Source organism: Callospermophilus lateralis, chromosome 6 (genome assembly GCF_048772815.1).
Source record: "Callospermophilus lateralis isolate mCalLat2 chromosome 6, mCalLat2.hap1, whole genome shotgun sequence".
NCBI classification, from domain to species: domain Eukaryota; kingdom Metazoa; phylum Chordata; class Mammalia; order Rodentia; family Sciuridae; genus Callospermophilus; species Callospermophilus lateralis.
Genome location: NC_135310.1, coordinates 161,669,634 through 161,691,565, shown reverse-complemented (window position 1 = coordinate 161,691,565; position 21,932 = coordinate 161,669,634). Strand labels below are relative to the sequence as shown.

The window sequence follows — 21,932 nt, the reverse complement described above, 5'->3', positions numbered from 1 at the left end:
GTAGGAAGCCTTGAATGGTCATAGCCAGAAAAACTCTCTTTTAGTGATGAAAATATTTTGAAAAGACCACTTTCATCAATTGTCTGGAAAATGGATCCTACAGTCCTAATGGTGCCATAAAGCACAGTTCCCTATAGTGACACCACAAAAATTCACTTTTCAGTCTAAGTCCTGTACTTAGTTTATGGTCTGATGAGACTCTATTCCTGAAAAAAAAACTTATAAGAAGGGAAAACACTGCAATTAATTACACTTTGACAGCTGTGTAGACTGAATATCAAATTAATTGTCATCTTGTGTCTCTTCTGCTGTTCATTTAAATCCCCTAAATGTACTTCTTTTGGTCTCTATAATTTAGCTAATTGAGTGAAACTCATACTCATCCCCAAATCATTTGAGCCTCCTCACCATAATTTTCTCAAGACACAACTACTGTACTGGTCCTTTTACAATTCCTGTAGGACAAGTGAGTACTAAAAAACAGAGAATTGGATCATCTGATTTTTATCTCCATTGCAACATTGAATCAATGTCCTTCTGGTAAAAAGAGTGAATTGGCCTAGCTAGGATTGTAATTTCTCCTCATGCATTATGTTTTCTTAGTACATAGAATTTAGAATCCTCAGTTGCAGTTTAAATTTTAGTTGGAATCTTGTTAGACATCCTGTTGGAAAAGTGACCTCTTAAATAATTAAGATTTCTAAAACTGGAGGATGCAGAGGCATGACGTAAGAAAATATAATTGCCAAGTGGGTTAATAGAAGTGATCATGAGTGAAGACTCTTCAAATTTGATACTCTGGTTCCTGGATCTATGTAGTCTATCTCTTAGTAGCAAAACCTGATATAATGATGTGAAATTTAAGAAGTGTTAGCAACACCATCACCTGTTCCAGAATTCTACCAGGCCAGCAGCTTTTTGTTTCTTTTGTAGATGATAATACAGTGGATACCATGGTCATAGACCAAAGTAATATCTTTATTTTTGGTAAGTGTGGTCTGATTCAACTTTAGGCATGATCCATTGGCACTTTATTAGTGGTGCTTGCTTATCATTTATTGTCTGTAAAAGCAAAATGTAAAAAAAAAAAATGTTTGAGTTTTTCTGGTTAAAATTATTTCTGCATTAAAAGAGGTCCACTTGTTAATTCATTATGAGAGAATGATGAAAAGAATGATAGTGTCACAAGAACCAAGAGATAGACTTCTCCTCCTAGCTGGCTGGATATTTGGAAAAATCATTTGATAGATAAAATGCAGTGACTGGAAACCACTATGGTACTCAGTCCTCATTCATCCTGTGCATCATCCGAGGCTGGATAAAAACAACTAGTAAAGTCAAGTTGTCAATTTTGTTGTCTTGTACAATGTCCATGATGTTTGTGCTTTGGTATGTGATAGCAAGAAATCCCATAATATTTACACTGCATTGTCTCTCTCAGAGACCAACCTGATTACTGTACCCCCCAAATTTTATACACTTCAAAATTTCCTTCTAGACCCTTGACCAGGTCTTGATCTTCCTATTAGTTTATATACATTCTTACCTGAGGAAACTTCTCTTTCCATGTGAAATTAAGAAGGAAGTGTGCTGCCAAATATTCTGCTCTTTGGAAAGAGATTTATTTATTTACTTATTTATTTTATCTTTCAAGGTTAACCCTGAAAGATACTGTACCATGGTGTTATTTTATTTCAGTTTACTTCTAAATGAAGCTAACTCATATTTATTTCTAGTAACATTTTGATAAAGGTTGCCCAATTTCCTCTTCTATCTGATTCACAAAAGAGACTTTTTCCAAAAGACGGAGATGAATAGGTGTTGTATCACTTCTTTGCTGTGAAATTCATTGGTGTTTTCTGAGAAAGAGTGTCACTTCAGTGATTATCTTCTTGGTTAGTTATTTGCTTAGTTATTGGTCACATTCTACAAGTGTGACCTCAGGTGAAATGCCAAGGAAGATAGAGAGTAAAATAAGTAGAAGCATAGATTATACTTTTGTAACTGAAGTAAGGTTTTTGAAGTACTATATGACTTGCATATCTTTCTGCCTTCTATTTAAAATCAAAATATAAAATTCATCTTTATTTTTTGTGTATCACCAATAAACTTCTAAAAATAAAATTTACATCAAGTTTTTTCTAATCCTGTTAATGATTTCTCTATTTTATTCATTATATAAATTTTTTATAACTGATTCTAACTTGATAATCTGTGTCATTTCCTGGTTTACAAATATTTATTGATTTTTGATTCTTTTTAGTTATAGTTGGCCTCCAGTGACTAAGGGAAAGACCCCTTCCTGTTTACTCCTCCCAGCCCTGCTCCAGACTTCAGCTTCCCAGACCCTCATGCAAGTGGTTGTAAATTCTTCCAGAAGCTGTTTTACTGTCTACTTTTCAGGACTAAAAAAAATTAAAAATTAAAAAAATTAAAAGGCAAAATATGGAGGGAGAAAGCAGCAAGATATTTTTTGATAATTAGGCTTTTTAAATTTTTTTTTAACATTTGTCTGTTTTTAATTGTGGGTCAGCCACTAATAGTTCATCAAAATAACAGGTTTTTTTGCTAAGCTCAGGTGACCAAGGAATAGCCACCCCTCAGAACAAAATAAAACACACACACACACACACACACACACACACACACACACAAAAGCACAGAATTAACTTTCACCTAACTTTTTATATGATGTCTCAGATCCCCATAACTCTGCACACAAGCTTCTGTGTTCAGTTGAATTGTAACTGCTTTTTGTATTTGGAGAGAGTGTGACTATTGAACTTGAAACTTGAGAGGCTTGGTGGTTTCTTGTGAGGTTAAGTGGGTGAGAGGGTGAAAGCAAAGTGGGGGGTTCTTTACGATCATAACATGAAGTTTCTCCCATAGTCTGCTCTCAGGTGCCAGATCTCAAGTTTTTCTACAGTGGTATACTTTGATTATTCTTACTTCCCCTTTACCCATAAGTTTTAACAGCATTTTATCAAACTGCACTTATTAAGAACAATTTTAAAAATAAAGTTATAGTTCCCCTCACCAGTCTGCACTTATTGCTTATGGTTTCACTCACCTGCTATGCCTGCTTTTGGTGTCTGAAAAACAGCCATATTATTTTCCATATTTTATCCTGTTTCCTACATGTATATGCTGGAAAGAAAATCAGGTCTGGAAATATTCCATTTTGATTGAATGGTATAATCAAGAAAATAATATTTAAATATGATAAATATATATCCAGAATTTCTCAAGTAGCTATGCTTAAAACAAAGAGAATATTCTGAAAAGAAAAACCACGGTCAGCTTCAAGAAAGCAAGAATAGAACACAAGTACTTATCATTAATGATGGCTTATAGATGATAAATAAATAATAACCTCAAGATTTAAAGGAAAAAATAGTATTCAACCTGTTTTCTAAACTGAAGCAGACTGTCCATCAATGATTAATAAAAATAGATTTTCATAAATGATAAAATTCTAAAAAGCTATTTTCTCTGCCTCATTTAAAAGAGAGTCACTCAATATAGAAGAAACATAAAACAAAGGGAACAGAGTTTGTGGACAGAAACAGTGGCTCTAACTTCAGAGCTCAATAAAGTTATGCTGATTCTGCAGTAGACCTTGAAAATAGTTGTGTTAGCATATCTCAGTCCTACTTTTAAAGTGATGGTTTAATAGTAATATTAGCTAGTGAGTAGTCAAGTGATTGAATGTAGTAAAAGATAGAAGATTCTAGTGATCTATTTTCCTCACCACAAAAAAATTGAATATTAGAAAATACACAAAAAACAAAGTGATGAAAAAGAAAGCAAAAACTCATTAAACACAAATAATGGTAAGTCAAGTTCTGCATATGAAACCCCATAAAATGTGCACTTTTTGTAACATTTAATGGAATAGAAGAAAGTAGTATTGATTTTTCTTGATGGTAAGAACATCCCTCCATGAGCAGCATTCATGTCCTGATATTGGATGTCAGAAAGGCTAATAAATTGGAGGAAAAAAATTATTCTTATTTCTGGTGTGTGTTTTGTGATGAAAACTATTTTAAAGTCAAATTTGTGAAAATGCTTACTGGTTTTTAACCTTCATAAATTTTCTGTTGACAAAGAATGCAACACATTTTTAAAAGAAAAAAACTAACTGATGAAGCATGAATGCAGGGACTTGTAACTGTTAAAAAATAGAGTGGGGTGTGGTGGTCTGTACAGATGCTGATACTCAGAAATAATAGTGTCCAATGTAGATTGAGCATGAAATCACAGAACACATATCATTATGATTACATGAATGATAATCAATTAAACACTAAAGCCTTTTAATATTTGATTCATTAGGCCTGAAGAGAAAGAAGTGGCCCCATAAGCTACATTGGTTTTCCTCCCTCTCTCATTATAATTGGAAAAAATAATGGGAACACCGAATACATTGTGAAGGGTCTTCTATGTATACATTTCAAGATTATGGTCAATATAAGACAACTAGTAGTAGTTATGGCTAAATTTAGTTGCCTATGAGAACTTTCCATTGTTTCAGATAGAGTGGAGGTGGCTGATTTGTGTGTAAATTTTGGAAACTACTGTTTTATATGGTCCTGGGGATTGAACTCAGGGGTGCTTTATTACTCATATATATTCACAGTTCTTTGATATTTTATTTTGAGAGCTCTTCTCACTTAGTTACCAAGGCTGGCCTTGAAGTTGTGATCCTTCTGCCTCAGCCTCTATGATTTTTGAGATTACAGGTATGAACCACTGTATCAGGCCTGGACACTACCTTTTTATTTTTTACATGCATCTAATAACAAAATGATTTTAATTATTTCTGCCTTTACTTTTATATAAAATGTTTCATATTACCTTTCCAAATTGGTTTTCACCCTCACATTCTTTTCTTCAAAAGGCCAATCTTCATGTTGAGTAGTTATACTTTTTTTTTTTTTTTTGACCATAACAAAATATACTCATTAGATTCTATTCTGAGTTAGCAAGTCAATTTTATATGTTTTTAGAAAAACAAATTGCCATAAATTTTTCTGGTCATGCTCTTAATAGAAGTACCTTCCTCTTAGTCATCATCAAAAGAAAGATAGGAGGAAATTTAGCAAAGTCAAAAGCAAAGATCCAACAGTTAACCAGTTCTTGTTTCAACCAGGTGTTTATGATTTGATGGTTTTTCTTTTAAATTTCTTCTTCTGATTACTCGGGTGGCCTTTCGTATGATATTTAATAGTCAGTTCCATTTAAAAGCACTAGTTTATGTAAAAAGTGGATACTAAGAGAAATAAATATCTGGAACAAATTAATCATACTCAATATGTTTCTCATGATTATATATAGCTTCCTCCCACAATTCTGGGATTGCAATTCATAGAACTTTAAATGACTTACATTTATCACTACATTTTAATAATCAGCACATGCAGAAATAATTCCTCAACAAATTTATATTAAATAAGTAACAATTTAGAGAAAACCAGATATATTTTACACCTGTGAAATTGAAACAATATATTTGGCAGTTTGCCAAAGAATACTTGGCATATTCAAAAAATAAAATAAAGATTTTTACCAGAATTGTTGCTTTCCTTTATATGATAGGGCACAGTTTATTTTCATGTTGTTTTCAAAAGACATTGACAGTTTCCTTATGAAAAAATAGTTGTTATTCTTTAACATGGATTTTACTTGAATTTTTTTTTATTTTTAACCCGTTTATCTTGCACACTGAGAGGGTATTTGCTGGGGTCAAACACAGTGAGATACTGATCAATCAATTTTATTTTTAACTAATGTTGCAAACTGCATCTCTGACACATTTGCAATTGTTTTCATTTTATATAATAGCATCATGCACATTCAGCATGAGAAGAGGTTGCTCATTAATTCTGGTATCAATAGTGGGTTAGGTACATTGAATAGATGTTGAGAAAATTACATCTATAATGGTGGAATCTCCCAATTCTTTGTTTTAATTTTTCCTGTGGTGCTTCTGCTATTAATATTAGTATGTTAACTTTAATTTGCATTGTCCATACAGTTTCTTAAAACAAGACACTTAGAATTGAGTAAATCACATATAGCAAGTTTATTTCATAAATTGATGTAAGACTCAATGAAAGACTTCAGCATTATTAATGTACATTTTATCAAAATTCCATTTTATCACAATGTGACATACAGTATTAAAATTTTATATAGCTAAAAATTTTTTTAACAATGAATGATAGGCACCCTAAGCAAGTATGTAGTTCCAAATATTCATTTACTGAGCTTCTTTAATTCATAATATAATAGTTGACAAAAACCACACATCAGAGTGTCTGTTTTTGAAAATATTTTTTGGTGAATTACTAACAATGCAGCATGCAATTTTTATATATTATTGTTTCATTATACCCACATCTCACTCACATAGTAAGATTGTTATAATATTCAATAATTTGTAGCTAAAATCATGAAATGCCACATACCATATTGTATAGATTATATAAATGCTCTTATTATTTCTTCATCCTTTTCACAAATATTTATCAGGCAGTTACTATATGCTAATTAGAAATAAGTTCATTATAATTATTTCAGATATTTCAAAAAAAAACTGCAAGACCTCATTTGAAAAGAGCAATATAGATTTCAGAAGTAACTACTGTTTCTCTAGTGAATAATGTGTATAAAAATCTGCTAAGGTCTTGCGGTATGCAAATGTATTTGAGATGCATCAGAGAGTATATATGAAAAAACAGTACTGTTTATTCTATTATATAAATAAAGTGAAATGTCATACCAAAAGGTTAAAAAAATTAACTTTTGGGGAAAAAAGCAAAAGGGTACACTAGTATTTGAAATAAGGTAGTAATAATTTTTACTATAATTAGTTGTTTGAGTCTCATTTCACTCTTTACTTTAATTATCTATCCATTTTGTTAAGAACTCCTATAGGTGTTAAACTATATAAGGTACATATATTGTGGTGTGAGGTGTTATTGGAAAATATTGGCATTCAATGAATAATGCCATCAACTTTCTGTTCTGCAATATTAAAGAACTATTTCAGATTTATTACAATGGATAGTTTTGTTTAAAGGTAACAGTAGTTTTTCAATGTAGAAATTACTAAGATAAATTTAGATGTTCTCAAAAAGTCTGTAACAACCATTTTTGATGAACTTTGTGTCATAGTGTATAAGAAAAATTAGTTCCCTACCCCAAACCAGACATCATTGGAATAACCTTGTGTAGTATCAGCACATACAAGTTTAGATGAGGACTTTTGCATCTTTTCTCCTTTTACTTCCCACCTACTACATGGCTTATTTTTCATAATCAAATTTCTATGCTTGTTCAACCTCTCGCACATCTCAGAATTCACTAGGAGGGATCCCTGACAATCTAGAAACAAACATATCTGAGATAGTGTATAGATTAATATATGAAGAAGTTCAAGAAAATATTGATCTGGCCATGAGATGGTGAGGTAACTATATAGAAAGCTAAAAATTTGAATTGAAAGAAAGATAATACTCCTGAGAATTACTATGAATCATGTAGTATTTGGAAGCAGATATTTTAAGTAGCAAGTTCTTGAGACTGATGTCCACAGCATGTTTTATATGAATATTTGCTCTGTTTTTGAGGGCCACCAGATTTTAGTCAGTAAAATTTGGCTTGATATAGCATAATCAGAAAGCCCAGCATTCTTTTTATACCTAGGCATGGTTTACTAAACATCCATTGAGTTTTTGCACAGACTTTTCCCTTATTTTAATATACCTAGCCCATTAGTCTTGTCACATTCAAATTCATTCATTCTTCAAAAAGTAATTTAGTGAAATTCTCTATTGTCTTTAAAATAAAATATCAACCTAAAATAATTTCTATACTCTAAAGCATTTTATTGTAGTATCTAGAATCTTTATTACTACTAAGAAATGACATTCTATGTCTCATTTTTACCATTATCTCTCTCATATTACTTTCATTATGATTTGAGTATGTGCCCAAAATGCTCATGTGTTTGGAACTTAGTTTCAAAGGGAGAGAGTTGGAAAATAGTGGAATGTTTAAGAAATGAGATCTAGTAAATTGTGGTTAGATCATTGGGGGAGATGCTCTTGGAAAGGGTTAATGGAACTTTCATGGGACACAAGATAGTTCTTATTAAAGCCGGTTGTTACAAGAAGAGCAAGTCTTCTTTCTGAATTTCTCTGACTTCCTTTCTCATTATTTTCTCTCTACTTCTCAAATAAGCCCTCACCATAATGCCATCTCAAATGTAATGCAGGTGAAGGGGCTGTCACAGGAGCTGAGAAGATTCTGGTATAATGCACTTAAATTTTCAGAACTATGTACCCAAAAATATTTTTATTTATTTATAAGTTGTAGTTGAACACAATACCTTTATTTTATTTATTTATTCATTTTTATGTGGTGCTGAGAATTGAACCCAACTTCTTGCATGTGATAGGTGAGCACTCTACCACTGAGCCACAATGTCAGCCCCTCAGAAAATATTTTTATGCATTTATATCTCTTTTTATACATTGGCCTGTTTCTGGCATTTTGTAAAGCATTATAAAACAGACTGAAAAAGTTCTGTGTCTTATTTCTAAAGAAGACAGGTGAGACTTTGCAATGTATTATCAAAAAATTCTGTAAAAGCTTTAGAATAAGAACTGTTATACATTCACTGAGTGATCTTTAGTGAGTGATTAAATATCTTTGAGTTTAAGGCCTCTTACTATGAGAGTGAGTAGAACATCTAAGATTACAATTTAAAAGCTCTGGTATAGTTTAGATGGTAATGGCTTAGCATTTATGATTCTTATTTTTTTAATATTTCAAAGGTGATATCTTGTATTACTTATATTCCTCATGGTGCTTAGGTTAATGTATTGCCATTTATTTTGGGACTCAAATATGTGGAATTTATTTTGTTTAGTAAAGCAAAAGCAAGAGTTGTTCCTTGGAATATAGCAAAGACTCTATGAGAATGTTTTTATTTTTAATGGGAAGAATTGTCTCATTGCTACTGATCATAGAGGGTATTTACACCTTGATGACACTCATTAATCAGAAATGGTCTGAACTGACTAGATCAAAATCATTAGAAAACCATGAATAAAGAAGCAGATTAAAAAAAAATAGGCTTGTCTAGCACCATTTTGAGTCTCCTATTAGAGTACAAATTACAGTAATTTTTACCAGTGAAAGAACTCAAAGACATGTAGCTGCATTTTAAGCCTCCTATTATCACACAAGTCACCATCAATCATAATACCATTGTAGGAAGAGAAATGTAGATCTTCACAGGCAGAAAAATCAAATACAAAAAGTGCAATTTGCTTATGCAAAAAAAGACCTCGTTATTTATGTCATACTTCTTTTAGCTCCCAGGTTCCATATCTTTGGGCTCAATATATTCAACCAGAAGAAAGTGGATTTGTTTTATGCTAGATGAGTTAAGAACTGGTATAATTAGATTGTAGAGAAAACATATTTTGACTTGGGGTTCAGATGTTTTAAGTATGATGACTTGCTCAGGAAAGCAATGCAGGAGATTTTGTCCTCCACTTCACCCAAATTGTATGGAAAAATTATTATTTTTTAAATTAAAAGTAGAAGCCAAAGGCAATTTACAGCAGATATTGAAATGTCATGATGAGACACCAAACTGCAGTTTTTTTTTTTCTCATCTTTTTTGTATCATTGATTGCTGTGGGATTTGATTTGAATGTTTTGAAATATAAAAACTATATTTAAAAATAAACATTAATTTTTTTTTTGTATTTTAAGGTAATTTTAAGGCTGATATCCTAAGATCATAGTACACAGTATTATAATTACCTCATATTTTTCTAATGTAATCCCAAGACAAAGAAGTTGGGATATATTTTTCATGAAAAAAAAATTTTACTAAGTAAAATTATGTTGTTCCATGTATCATACTTTTCTATGCAGTGTATGTTTGGCCTTAAAATTAAAAGAAGTGAATGCCTTGATGGGGCTGCCAAAGGTATATATTATCTTGTCCTGGTGAATATTGTGGCAGAATATATGGAAGATGAACCACAAGATTTCTGAAATTGTGTGTTTTTGTGGCTGGAAACTGTTGAAAGGTGCATCATTGTTATTAATGAAAAAGACTGATTAAAAACAGCAATGTTATTTAAGCTGTACATACGTGAACAAATTCTTTGTTAAGCAAAAATGTCCTGTGCAGCCAGGGATGGCTGAAATACATTATACTTAGACTCTGGTAATCTCAGTTCTTTTTTTTTTTTTTTAACCTCTAACTAGTAAATTTTTCTAGCTCAATAAATCTCTCTCAAAAAATGGGAGTTCATAATCCAATTGAGTCAAATGTATGAAAGATAATTTATCATGAGCTTTGTAATGTTTTGAACAACCAATAAAAAAATAAATAAATTTAAAAAAATAAAAAGCATAAAGTTATATCAAAATAAAATAAAATAAATCTCTCTCTATTCCTTTTCTTGCTTTTAAAACCAGAGGAGCAATACTTGTCTTTTTTAACTTTCTGGATTGTTTCCAATTTGACTGCAATAAAATATGCAGAAAACTTTTGGAAAATATTACAAAGCATACAAATGGAAGTGAAAATCTTTGCTTTTTTGTGACTCTTTTTCTTTCAAATGCTGGTCTAGTGGGTAGACCAAAGTGGGTAACTTATATTTCTTCAATTACCTTTAACTGATTACATGTCCATTTTTCCCCTAGCATTTGGAAGCCACACTTCAGCCACTATTGGTTTCTTGCTTAAGTCTTTACAAGTTTTTATTTGTAAATTGTTGTGTGTTAATCCAATTGATTTTTCTTCTCATTTAGTGTAGTTTCATGTATAATTAAATTGGTATTAATATGTCTATATTGGAGAGTGTACAATGTCCTCAGTTCTTGTTCTTAGGCATATGTTGTTGTAAACTCAGTTCTTCATGAATTATATGTAATGTTAATAAAATTGTGAATGATATTCAATATGATTTTTGTATGGATTCTATGTATAAGAAGCCTTTACCCTATTGTAGCTGGTAAGCCAACATTTTATGATAAGAAACTTAATCTTTACATACAACCTTCTCAGTTAACCTCCTACTACTTGGTCCACAGAAAATGAGACTATAAAACATAGCTCATTGATTATTTTGTCATAAGTATAAGGCCTCACTCAACCTTGACTCCACATCCATTTCTGATTCCTGCCCTGAAATAATACTACCTATAGAATAACAATGATGTCAGAATTTACTAATGCACATGAAAACACTGATCACTGACCTCATTCACAGAAAAATAAAATGTCTCCAATGAGGCTGAAGTCTAGAAGGCCATTATGCACACACAAGAAAGATAAAGCTCTTCTCTCCTGTAAGAGCTTCCTTTAAGTTTGTGGAAATTCAGTCTATTCAAATCACTAGGAAATGTTAAAATGTTAAAATTTATAATTCAAGATATGAAAATCTGGGGCTTATTTTCCCAAATCTATATCCTTCTTATAACTCTTAATTTCACCATAAATACAAACAGAAAAAAATAATGATGTGACTTATGCAAATTGTATTCCACATTAAGCTTGATTAAAATCTGTAAAAGTATTGAGATGCTAGAGTATTATTTACTCAATAGTATGTTTTACTGTTACATAGAACATTTAGTCAAGTGGAACACTGTGATGTCTGTCATTTAACAAAAGGATGCAATACATGAGTGTTAACATATAAATAAATATTCAGTTATAAAGACATATTGCCTACATAAGGTAAATATAGGTTAAAAAAATGCACTGTAAACCTGGCATGATGGTCCATGCTTGTAATCCAAGCAAATTGGGAAGCTGAGTAGTTTCGGAAGTTTAAATTCAGCCTCAGCAACTTAGTGTGGTTTCAAGCAACTTAGAAAGACAGTCTCAAAATTTGAAAAAGTGGAGAGAGGGCTTAGGAATGTGGCTCAGTGTTTAAAAATATCTAAATTTAAACTGAAATTTAAAAAAAAAATAAAGTTTAAAATATTACACTTCAGTGTTAAACATCAAAAATAGATTTCATATAATTCTTTTCTCAGTATTCAAAAGTGAAAAAGTAAATATTGATTTAGAAAAACAATTATATTCTTTCAAAGATGAGGTTTCTTCACTATTCATGTATGTTATTTATGACTGATATTTCTACAAAATAACTTGATAATGCTTAATAAATTTAAGCAAAAGTTAAAAACAACTACTTATTTTCTAAACTTAAATGAGTTCTGTATTTTACTGATCCTCATATACATCAAGGTGTAATGTACAGATAATAAATTTACTATACTCTCACATTTATTATAAATGTTTCATTGTTATATAAGGCATACATTTTGGACAAAATATGTTCAATGTTCACTACTAGTATGAGTTTTCAGATGTTCAATGAATTTAAAATTTAAATAAGTTTTGGAAATATTATTTATTTTTTTAGGGTTTCTGGGCACAATGAATTCTCCAAAAATAAGCAGTGTTTAAGAAACATGTGGCTACAATTTTTTTCCCATTTGTATTTTCTCTAGCCAGTATGTATCCACAGGTACTGAGTATTGGTGAATACATTTTGGAGGCATTGTCAATTTTCACATTTCAAAACTTTCTCTATGCTATGGTTATTGTTGTGATGATTAAATGTTGTCCCTTTCTTAGAGTAATGGTACAATGGTCTCATTTACAGAGCTTTTCTCCAGTGTTTTCTCTGATGTCTAGTCATGTATGATATATAACTTAAAATGTTTCTACATTCTCTACATTTACATGTCTTCTTTCCAGAATAAATAGCCTAGTGGTGAAAAGAATTGATTTTTTATTAAGAGATTTGCTGCATTGTTTTAATTTGTAGGGGTTCTTTTCTGTATAAATTCTGTTGTTAATAAGGTTTAGTCTTTTTTTTAATATTTATTTTTTAGTTGTAGTTGGACACAATACCTTTATTTCACTTATTTATTTTTATGTGGTACTGAGGATTGAACCAGGATCTCACAAATGCGAGGCTAGCGCTCTACCACTGAACCACAACCCCAGCCCCAAGGTTTAGATTTTCTTTAAAAGTTATTATCACTTTATTCACATTTCACATTCACCAGGATGTCTTCTGCTGTGGTAAATAAAGTTTTATTTTTTATTAGAAGTGTTGCCACATTATTTACATTTGTAGGGCTGTTCTTCAGTGTTAGTTCTGTTGTGGTGAATAAGGCCTGTTTTATTGCTAAAAGCTTTGCCACGTTCCTTATATTTGTAAGGCTTCTCTCCAGTGTGAGTTCTGTTGTGGCAAATAAGGTGTGATTTTTGACTGAAGGCTTTGCCACATTCTATGGATTTGTAAGGCTTCTCTAGTGTGAGTTCTTCTGTGGCAAATAAAGCCTGTTTTCTGAGTAAAAGCTTTGCCACATTCTTTACATTTGTAGGGCTTCTCTCCAGTGAGTTCTATTGTGGCGAATAAGACCTATTTTTTGACCAAAAGCTTTGCCTCATTCTGTACATTTGTAGGGTTTCTCTCCACTGTGAATTCTTCTGTGGTTAACAAGGTGTGATTTGTGATGAAAAGCTTTGCCACAATCTTTACATTTGTAGGACATCTCCACAGTGTGACTTCTGCTGTGGTAAATAAGGCCTTCTTTCTGACTGAAAGCTTTGCCACATTCTTTACATTTGTAGGGCTTCTCTCCAGTATGAGTTCTGCTGTGGCGAAGAAGGTATGATTTTAGACTGAAAGCTTTGCTACAAACTTTACATTTGTAGGGCTTCTCTCCAGTGTGAGTTCTGATGTGCCTAAAAAGGTCTGTTTTTTGACCAAAAGCTTTGCCACATTCTTTACATTTGTAGGGCTTCTCTCCAGTGTGAGTTCTGCTGTGCCTCAAAAGATCTGTTTTTTGACCAAAAGCTTTGCCACATTCTTTACATTTGTAGGGCTTCTCTCCAGTATGAGTTCTGCTGTGGCCAATAAGGTGTGATTTTAGACTGAAAGCTTTGCCACATTCTTTACATTTGTAAGGCTTCTCTCCAGTGTGAGTTCTGATGTGGCAAGTGAGGTGTGATTTTCGACCAAAAGCTTTGCCACATTCTGTACATTTGTAGGGCTTCTCTCCAGTATGAGTCCTGCTGTGGCGAAGAAGGTGTGATTTTAGACTGAAAGCTTTGCTACAATCTTTACATTTGTAGGGCTTCTCTCCAGTGTGAGTTCTGCTGTGCCTAAAAAGGTCTGTTTTTTGACCAAAAGCTTTGCCACATTCTTTACATTTGTAGGGCTTCTCTCCAGTGTGAGTTCTTCTGTGGCAAATAAGGTTGGATTTTCGACCAAAAGCTTTGCCACATTTTTTACATTTGTAGGGCTTCTCTCCAGTATGAGTTCTGCTGTGGCAAATTAGGATTGATTTTAGATTGAAAGCTTTGCCACATTCTGTACATTTGTAGGGCTTCTCTCTGCTGTGAGTTCTGCTGTGGTGAATAAGGTTTGATTTGGCAACAAAAGCTTTGCCACATTCTGGACATTTGTAGGGTTGCTCTCCACTGTGAGTTCTGCTGTGGTTAACAAGGTGTGATTTGTGACGAAAAGCTTTGCCACAATCTTTACATTTGTAGGACATCTCCCCAGTGTGACTTCTGCTGTGGTTAATAAGGCCTTCTTTTTGACTGAAAGCTTTGCCACATTCTTTACATTTGTAGGGCTTCTCTCCAGTATGAGTTCTGCTGTGGCAAATTAGGATTGATTTTAGACTGAAAGCTTTGCCACATTCTGTACATTTGTAGGGCTTCTCTCCGCTGTGAGTTCTGCTGTGGTGAATAAGGTTTGATTTGGCAACAAAAACTTTGCCACATTCTGGACATTTGTAGGGCTTCTCTCCACTGTGGGTTCTGCTGTGGTTAACAAGGTGTGATTTGTGACGAAAAGCTTTGCCACAATCTTTACATTTGTAGGACATCTCCCCAGTGTGACTTCTGCTGTGGTTAATAAGGCCTTCTTTTTGACTGAAAGCTTTGCCACATTCTTTACATTTGTAGGGCTTCTCTCCAGTGTGAGTTCTTCTGTGGCAAACAAGGTATGATTTTCGACTGAAAGCTTTGCCACATTCTTTACATTTGTAGGGCTTCTCTCCAGTATGAGTTCTGCTGTGCCTAAAAAGGTCTGTTTTGTGACCAAAAGCTTTGCCACATTCTTTACATTTGTAGGGCTTCTCTCCAGTGTGAGTTCTGCTGTGGCCAATAAGGTGTGATTTTTGACCAAAAGCTTTGCCACATTCTTTACATTTGTAGGGCTTCTCTCCAGTGTGAGTTCTGCTGTGGCGAGTAAGGCTTGATTTTTGACCAAAAGCTTTGCCACATTCTTTACATTTGTAGAGCTTCTCTCCATTGTGGGTTCCTGTGTGGTAAATAAGACCTTTTTTTTTACTAAAAGCTTTGCAACATTTTTCATATTTGCAGGACTTCTCTCCAGTATAAATTCTCTGGTGGTGAATAAGGCCTAATTTTTTATATGATTTCTGGTGTTCACTCTCACTTGTAGTTTTCCATATTTTCATTTGTTGTAAATAGTCAAGATCACAACTTCTATATTTTGCACTTATCACTTCATGAAATATATGTTTCAGGCCCTTTTCTGGTGAATATTCTTGGGTGTGATTAGAAGTCATGGCTGAAAGAAATAAAAATTAAAAAAAAAACACAATACCTATCAGACTGGGATAAATATATTTTGCATACATAACATGAAATTAAGGTAAAATAAGTACATCAGGAGTGTAGCAGATTAGTAAGTCCAAAATCACCATAAATCCAAAAAAAAATATTACTTCAATAAAAATATACAGACAAAATTACCTTGAGAATATTACCCAAACTCTTGTAGAGACCACAGTATCCAAGAGGAGTACATCATTAAGAAGAGTAATATAATAAAGTGTAGTTAACAGCCTTTTGTCCTTCGTCAGATTGTATTGTATATTTAGGAAATATCTACCATCTACCTTCACTGTCAGTAGAATAAGAGAAATGTAAAACATATACAAACATTTATGGCTTTTTCAAAGAGTGTCCAAAAAATGGTTTTTGTCTACAGTGACATAGAGACATGAAAATAACTAGTAGATTTTGAGTGATAATACCATAAATATTCAACAAGGGTAAAGAGGCAATGGACTCTTAAAAAGAAATATAAACAAAAAATTTACTAAGAAATATACACATATATGTCTATAAAATTTTTCATAAAAAAAACATTTTAAAAGACTATAAAAACCTAGCATAGCCTATGGCCATAATACTTGGATGAATTCAACACATGACCATTAAGTATAATAAATTGATTTTTATATTTTTACATTCGTGTGATATGAGAATTTCCCTTATTGACAAATACAATTTTGTTTATTTATAAATATATCATGGTATTTTATACTATATATACAAGGTAAAATGACTAAATAGAATGAATTAACACAATCATTATTTCATATAATTATCAGTTTTGTTCTTACAGGGTATTGTATTCCTTCTACTAGTATTTATGAAGAACATAATACACTCACCATGTGGTAAAATAAAGCTCTTGACCCTATTATGCTCAATAAAATAAAAATATGGAGACTTTGACTATAACATCAACCCTACACAAAACACAGTACCTGGTGAGCAAAATTTTGCTAACTAAATTTCTGACTTCCACATGTGAATCAAATGCTCCTACAACTTATTATCTGCCTGCCATCTTTTATTTAAGTGAAAGTCCTGCATATATTTCTTATAACACTTTAAGAGACAAAATATAACTAAATAATATAAGTACATATTTTTACACATTTGACATTGATGGGCACACACATTGAGTCCCTAGCTTTAATACTGAGAAAAATGTTTGCACTAAACACAAAAGCAGAGGTATCTCTTCAATTTTCAGATTCAATTGTTCATGGATACATATTTAGTACTGGCAATTCTGCATCTTTAGGTCATCCAACTTTTAATGTTTCATGTGTAATGCTTGAGATTACTCCAAAAATTCTATATCACAAACTACAACACAAGTCTTTTTAAAATAGTTTGAGCCATGCTGTTTCTAAATTTCTGTGACTTCTCTCAAACATGAAGTACTTTTGCATGGCCTCCCAATTAGCAAATATTACAAGGATGCAGCACTGTTCTTGCCTATTTTTATTTATTTAAAAATTTGTATACTTTTTTCCCAAAAAATGGACTATATAATCTACTGATGGCTCCTTTAATGAACAAATAAAAAATATAAACAAAGAGAAGCATGGCTAAATCCAAGTGACAAAAAAAGAAAAAAAAAACATTAAGAATTTAACATTAGGATACTAACAGTTATGAATTACTCAAAGAACACTAAATAACTATTTTAAAAAGTTTAGAGAGTGAAATTGAAAAATATTAACATCAATGAGCACAATGTTTATGTGAATAATTCTTTAAGAAAAAAATGAGAGGGGCATTTCTAGTGTGCAAATCTGAAATTCTACCAATATGGGAGAGGCTTATCAAGCAGTACCAAGTTTAAGACAAGTCTAAGCAACTTGTAAAATACTGTAAAAATTAAAAATCAGTGCATTTTGTGTAGGATTGATATTATAGTCAAGACTCTCTTTCTCTCTCTCATATATATATATATATATATATATATATATATATATATATATATATATATACACACACACACACATATGAAGTGTGAAAAGAACCAAGCATGCCACAATAAAAAAACAATGACCCTAATTAAATCAGTAATCAAAATAGAAGAAAACAAAAAATATTAAAAAATTACAAAGTAGAAGTATAATGATTTATTCACTTCAAAATATTTATGATTACTAATGCATTATTGCAAAACACAAAACAAAAGAAAAACAATTTACTAACAGAATTGAATTTAAAAAAAGAAAATGTCAAGTCAGTTCCAGCAGAGAGCATGGAAAGAAACCAAGCATGATCTGCTCCTAGAGGCCCTATTTGTTTAAAGATAAATAATGCCCCTGCCTTTATATCTCATCCTTTTGCACAATTTTTAATCAATGAAATATAGTTTTAAATCATAAAATTTTTTATAATTCTTTTGGGTGAGCTTTTGTTGAGTGGGCAAATTGTATCCCAATACTTGCCTTTTAAAACAGAAACAAACAAAGATCTAGCCTCTCATATTAATATGCATTAAATATTGTTTTATTTACAGTTAATGTGCTCAATATACAACATAAAATAAATACTAAAAATTGTTCATCTGCATTGAATAGACATTTTATTCTCAAACAGCCATTACCAAAAAAATTACCTAATATATGAGGTTCCACCTCACCAGCATGACAAGATCCTATGCCTTTGATCACATGCCAACATGTCCTGTTTGGACTCTAGCTTCATGTATAAAAAATAGCAATTATAAATGAACATCAGGGACTTCACAAGCTGATTTCCAAGTTTCATTTAACCCTGGATGAGAAGAGTCCATCCAAACAAGAGAATAATCATTCTCAAAAGAGGAGATACATTAAAAGAGGACCCCAAGATACTTGAATTCTAGTTACTTAGGGGGGTATAAAACCATTAACAGCCTCAGCTCAACAGGTGTTGGCTAAAATGGAGTTAGAATGTACTCTAGATAATTTTGTTACTTCTTTGATTGCTAAACTCACACAAAACTCTGTAAATGCTTTAGTCTTAGTAACAATGTTGCTCGGTTTTTTGTACACCAGCTGTGGGAAATTCAGTACTGTCAGATCCTGGACTTCTAGAATCCATTACAATATCTTGACTCACTTGCACAAAATTGTTATACACCTGTAAAAATGTCTCATGGTATTCATTGTTGTCTTAGCAGAATAATGTGTCCCTACCATCCACATAGTATTTAATAGGTCACCATCCTGTGGAATTTATTCATAAAAGGTCTATTCCTCTTGATAAAAACTGTAATGATTCAGTAGTTGTGCAAACTTCTATGAAACTCGCCTATGCTATCATAAACAGTATTAATCATGCCTCCATGGATGTAAATAGGCTTAATGAAAACAAAAACAACATTGTCAAACCATACTTGACAATCATGCTGCAATTGATTGTGTGTTATTGTTACATCATAAAGGATATCAGAAGTTTAATAACATGTGTTCCTTCGATTTAAGTTATAATAGTAATTTTATTTCAAAAGACTTAGATTACCTTAAAGATATAATTAATAAGGTTCAACAAGATGATGGATTTTGGACTTGTTGGGTTGGTTAACTTCATGTTTACTCAATTTCATCTGGGTCAAAAATATTTATAGGTGGATGTTTACTAATGTTGGAACTTGCTGTTGTCTATGCCTGCCCTATTTTTTGCCCCCACCAGCATTAAGGAGATAAGTAATATTATTTATTCAAAAGGCCTTAAAAAAGAGGGGAGGTATTAGGTATTCTGACCTTGGAAATAGACAGGAAAGTGTGGGGGGTGATTGTAACTGGCACCCTGAGTCCCACAATTGTAATGCCCAGTAGTTTCTCCCTGAAGCTATTAAGACAACTCTACAGGTGCACTATCTAGTTTCTGTGGTAATGTCCTTAGGGAGAAGGAGCTCTTTATTTGTATTAACTGTACCCAATCTTGGTTATCTAGCACTTGGGGTTAAAGAAACACTGGGTTAGAATGTAGTCATGGTATCAGAAGCAATGCAATTTTGGGGTATTATATGTGCAGCTGTTAAGAGGGGTGGCCAGTTTTTTTTCTTTTTTTCTTTTTTCCTTTTTACTGTGTCTCTCTCTTTTGTTTTCTTCTTTAAAGGCTTCCTCACAAGAGGATTTGAAACAGATCATGCTGTCCCTCACAACAAAAGGTAAGTTTTGGTGGTTAATCTGCATAAACTGGGACATCACTAAAGAAGAAAATAGAGAACAACAAGGAATTTGAAAATGTGATAAATATAGGGCAGTATGTACTCAATGATTACAATCAAAATAAATAAACCTAAGCTTCTGAAAATTTATTCTGCTGGATAACTACTCTTTCAACATTTTTTAGTTTGGTTTTCTCCTTGACACTTGAATGACTCAACTGTGTCCCCTGCTATGTGTAGTCTACAATAGTTTACATCACTAAATTATACTAGGTACTACTTATCTAAAGTGAAGGATGTATAACACACAAAGAAAGAGAGAGATTAAGGAGTAAAATTATATATATATATATATATATATATAGAGAGAGAGAGAGAGAGAGAGAGAGAGACAGAGAGTAAAATATCTGTATAAAAATGCCCTTTTTTCTTTGAAACAAAAATCTGAAACTCATTCTTACAGAGAAGTTCCCAGAAGACACAACAGAAATAAATTAAATAATAATTAGTAATTAAAATATTTAAAAGGAAATTAAACTTACCCAGGAAGGCAAAGTTTCTATAGTTCTCTAGCATCACATCTCTATATAAATTTTTCTGAGCAGGCTGAAGGCATTCCCACTCCTCTTCAGTAAAATCAATGGCTACATCCCTGAATGTTAACAGTTCCTAAAATAAGAATAGGCAAATAAATAACACATTGACCACATGAACATTTGCACAGTCTGTAATGTAATTGAAGTTGAAATGAGAGTTAGTAGTCTATCATGTAGGTGGTGTTTTGGAACACCATGATACTATTATCTACTTCTGCAGAAAAAGTGATTTAAGTTCAAAAAAGTACATATACTCCACATTTATGAAACACAATATAAAACTCAGGCATTACCCTAAAAATATATATTTTCTAATTTTTTATATCATGATATAAATTATGTCTATTATTCAGATGAGAAAATTATGGTAATTAAGAAAGGAAATCCTCAAATTTTAATTGTACAACCACTAATCAGAGATTTACTAATGTGTAGAATCTTATTTGTTATTTCTCTGATAGAGTTGGCTTTTCTGAATATGTAGTGAGATTTTCAGTAATTCCAACACCAATGGTATAAGAGAAATTTTGAAATGTAACAAGGTAGACAGACCACTTAATGGAAATATTTAATAGTTTATTTAAGTTCAAACATTTTATAGTATTTATGTATGTTATTAATATAAAAATAGCAACAATCCTGTTTGAATTTTCCTTTTTATAATTTAACATTTTTAACATACTACATATATGAACTTTATATATATATAAAGTTCATATATATAAACTTTGATCAATGTTTATATTGTATGATATTTATATAGAATATACATATAGCTCTTCAAACAAATATAATTTGTTTTTTATATTATTGGTTGTTTCTAGTTCTACTTGACAGTAAAACCGATTTTTATGGTATTATGCAAGCATGGGATATATCTTATCCTAATAAAAATTCTGTTCTTTTTGGTGGATACAATGGTAGAATTCACTTAGAGATATATATTTTATATTTCTATCCCTGTCCCTTTTATTTATTCATTTATTCATTTTTTGTTTACTATTGTGCAACCTACTGATCTTCTTTTCTTTCCCTTCCCCACTTTATGAGCTTTAGATTTCACATATCAGCAAAAACTTTCAACCTTTGGTTTTAAAGAAATGGTTTGTTTTACTTAGCATAAAATCTCCAGATTCATCCATTTCCTGGCAAATGTCATAAAGTCATTCTTCTTTATGGCTGATTCATAGTTTATTGTGTACATAAGCAATAGTTTTTTATCCTGTCATCATTGAATGGACTAATTCATCATTGAGTGGTTGGTTTTATAGCTTAGCTATTGTGAATTGTGCTGCTATAAACATTAATGTGACTGTGTCAATGTAGTATGCTGATTTTATGTCCTTTGGGCATATACAGTGCAGTTGAAAAACTGGGTAAAATTGTGGTTTCATTTCTTTAACAATGTCCATGCAGGTTATTATGTTTCACTTAGACCTCCATACAGCTGCAAAAATTGGAATTCATCTATACCTGAGGTGAA

At 31.9% G+C, this 21,932-nt stretch overlaps 2 protein-coding genes across 2 annotated transcripts in view; one reads left to right on the top strand and one right to left on the bottom strand.

Annotated features, from left to right (window-relative positions):
• LOC143401644 (uncharacterized) overlaps positions 1 to 21,932 on the top strand; it is a 742,139-nt gene that overhangs the window by 228,134 nt on the left and 492,073 nt on the right. The window lies entirely within an intron of this gene.
• LOC143401645 (uncharacterized) overlaps positions 12,766 to 21,932 on the bottom strand; it is a 31,568-nt gene continuing 22,401 nt past the window's right edge. The window contains exons 2-3 of the mRNA XM_076859312.2: positions 20,396 to 20,522; positions 12,766 to 15,668 (exon numbers count right to left, since the gene is read on the bottom strand). Of these exons, the coding sequence (XP_076715427.2) occupies positions 13,507 to 15,668; positions 20,396 to 20,522 (2,289 nt within the window). The 3' untranslated portion in view covers positions 12,766 to 13,506. The remainder of the gene's footprint in view (positions 15,669 to 20,395; positions 20,523 to 21,932) is intronic.